The 367-nt window shown below is 60.8% G+C and overlaps 1 protein-coding gene across 1 annotated transcript in view; it reads left to right on the top strand.

Annotated features, from left to right (window-relative positions):
* The window catches only part of STT3A (STT3A, subunit of the oligosaccharyltransferase complex (catalytic)), a gene marked incomplete at its 3' end in the record, with an annotated part of 5283 nt that extends 4922 nt beyond the window's left edge, over positions 1-361 (top strand). Inside the window, exons 7-8 of the mRNA XM_009332551.1 lie at positions 26-174; positions 259-361. Coding sequence (XP_009330826.1) covers positions 26-174; positions 259-361 — 252 coding nt within the window. The remainder of the gene's footprint in view (positions 1-25; positions 175-258) is intronic.
* Between the last annotated feature and the right edge of the window lie 6 nt (positions 362-367).

Below are 367 nucleotides of genomic sequence, written 5' to 3'. Positions count from 1 at the left end.
GGGGACCCAGCGTTGTCCGCCTGAGGTGCTGACGGCACGTCTGGTGTTCGGGTGCAGGACGCAAAGGTGATGTCCTGGTGGGACTATGGGTACCAGATAACCGCCATGGCCAACCGGACCATCCTGGTGGACAACAACACCTGGAACAACACGCACATCTCCCGCGTCGGTCAGGTAGGTCCTTCCCTCACCCGCCGCCTCGCCCTGACTTTTGGGGGGGGCACTGCGTGGCGTGACTGACAACTGTGTCCGCTCCAGGCGATGGCATCGACGGAGGAGAAAGCCTACGAGATCATGAGGGAGCTGGACGTCAGCTACGTGCTGGTAATCTTCGGAGGCCTCACTGGGTATTCATCTGACGGTAAGA

This window comes from Pygoscelis adeliae, unplaced genomic scaffold (genome assembly GCF_000699105.1).
Source record: "Pygoscelis adeliae isolate BGI_AS28 unplaced genomic scaffold, ASM69910v1 Scaffold1539, whole genome shotgun sequence".
In the NCBI taxonomy this organism is placed as follows: Eukaryota; Metazoa; Chordata; class Aves; order Sphenisciformes; family Spheniscidae; genus Pygoscelis; species Pygoscelis adeliae.
This window is presented reverse-complemented; position numbering and strand designations above follow the sequence as displayed.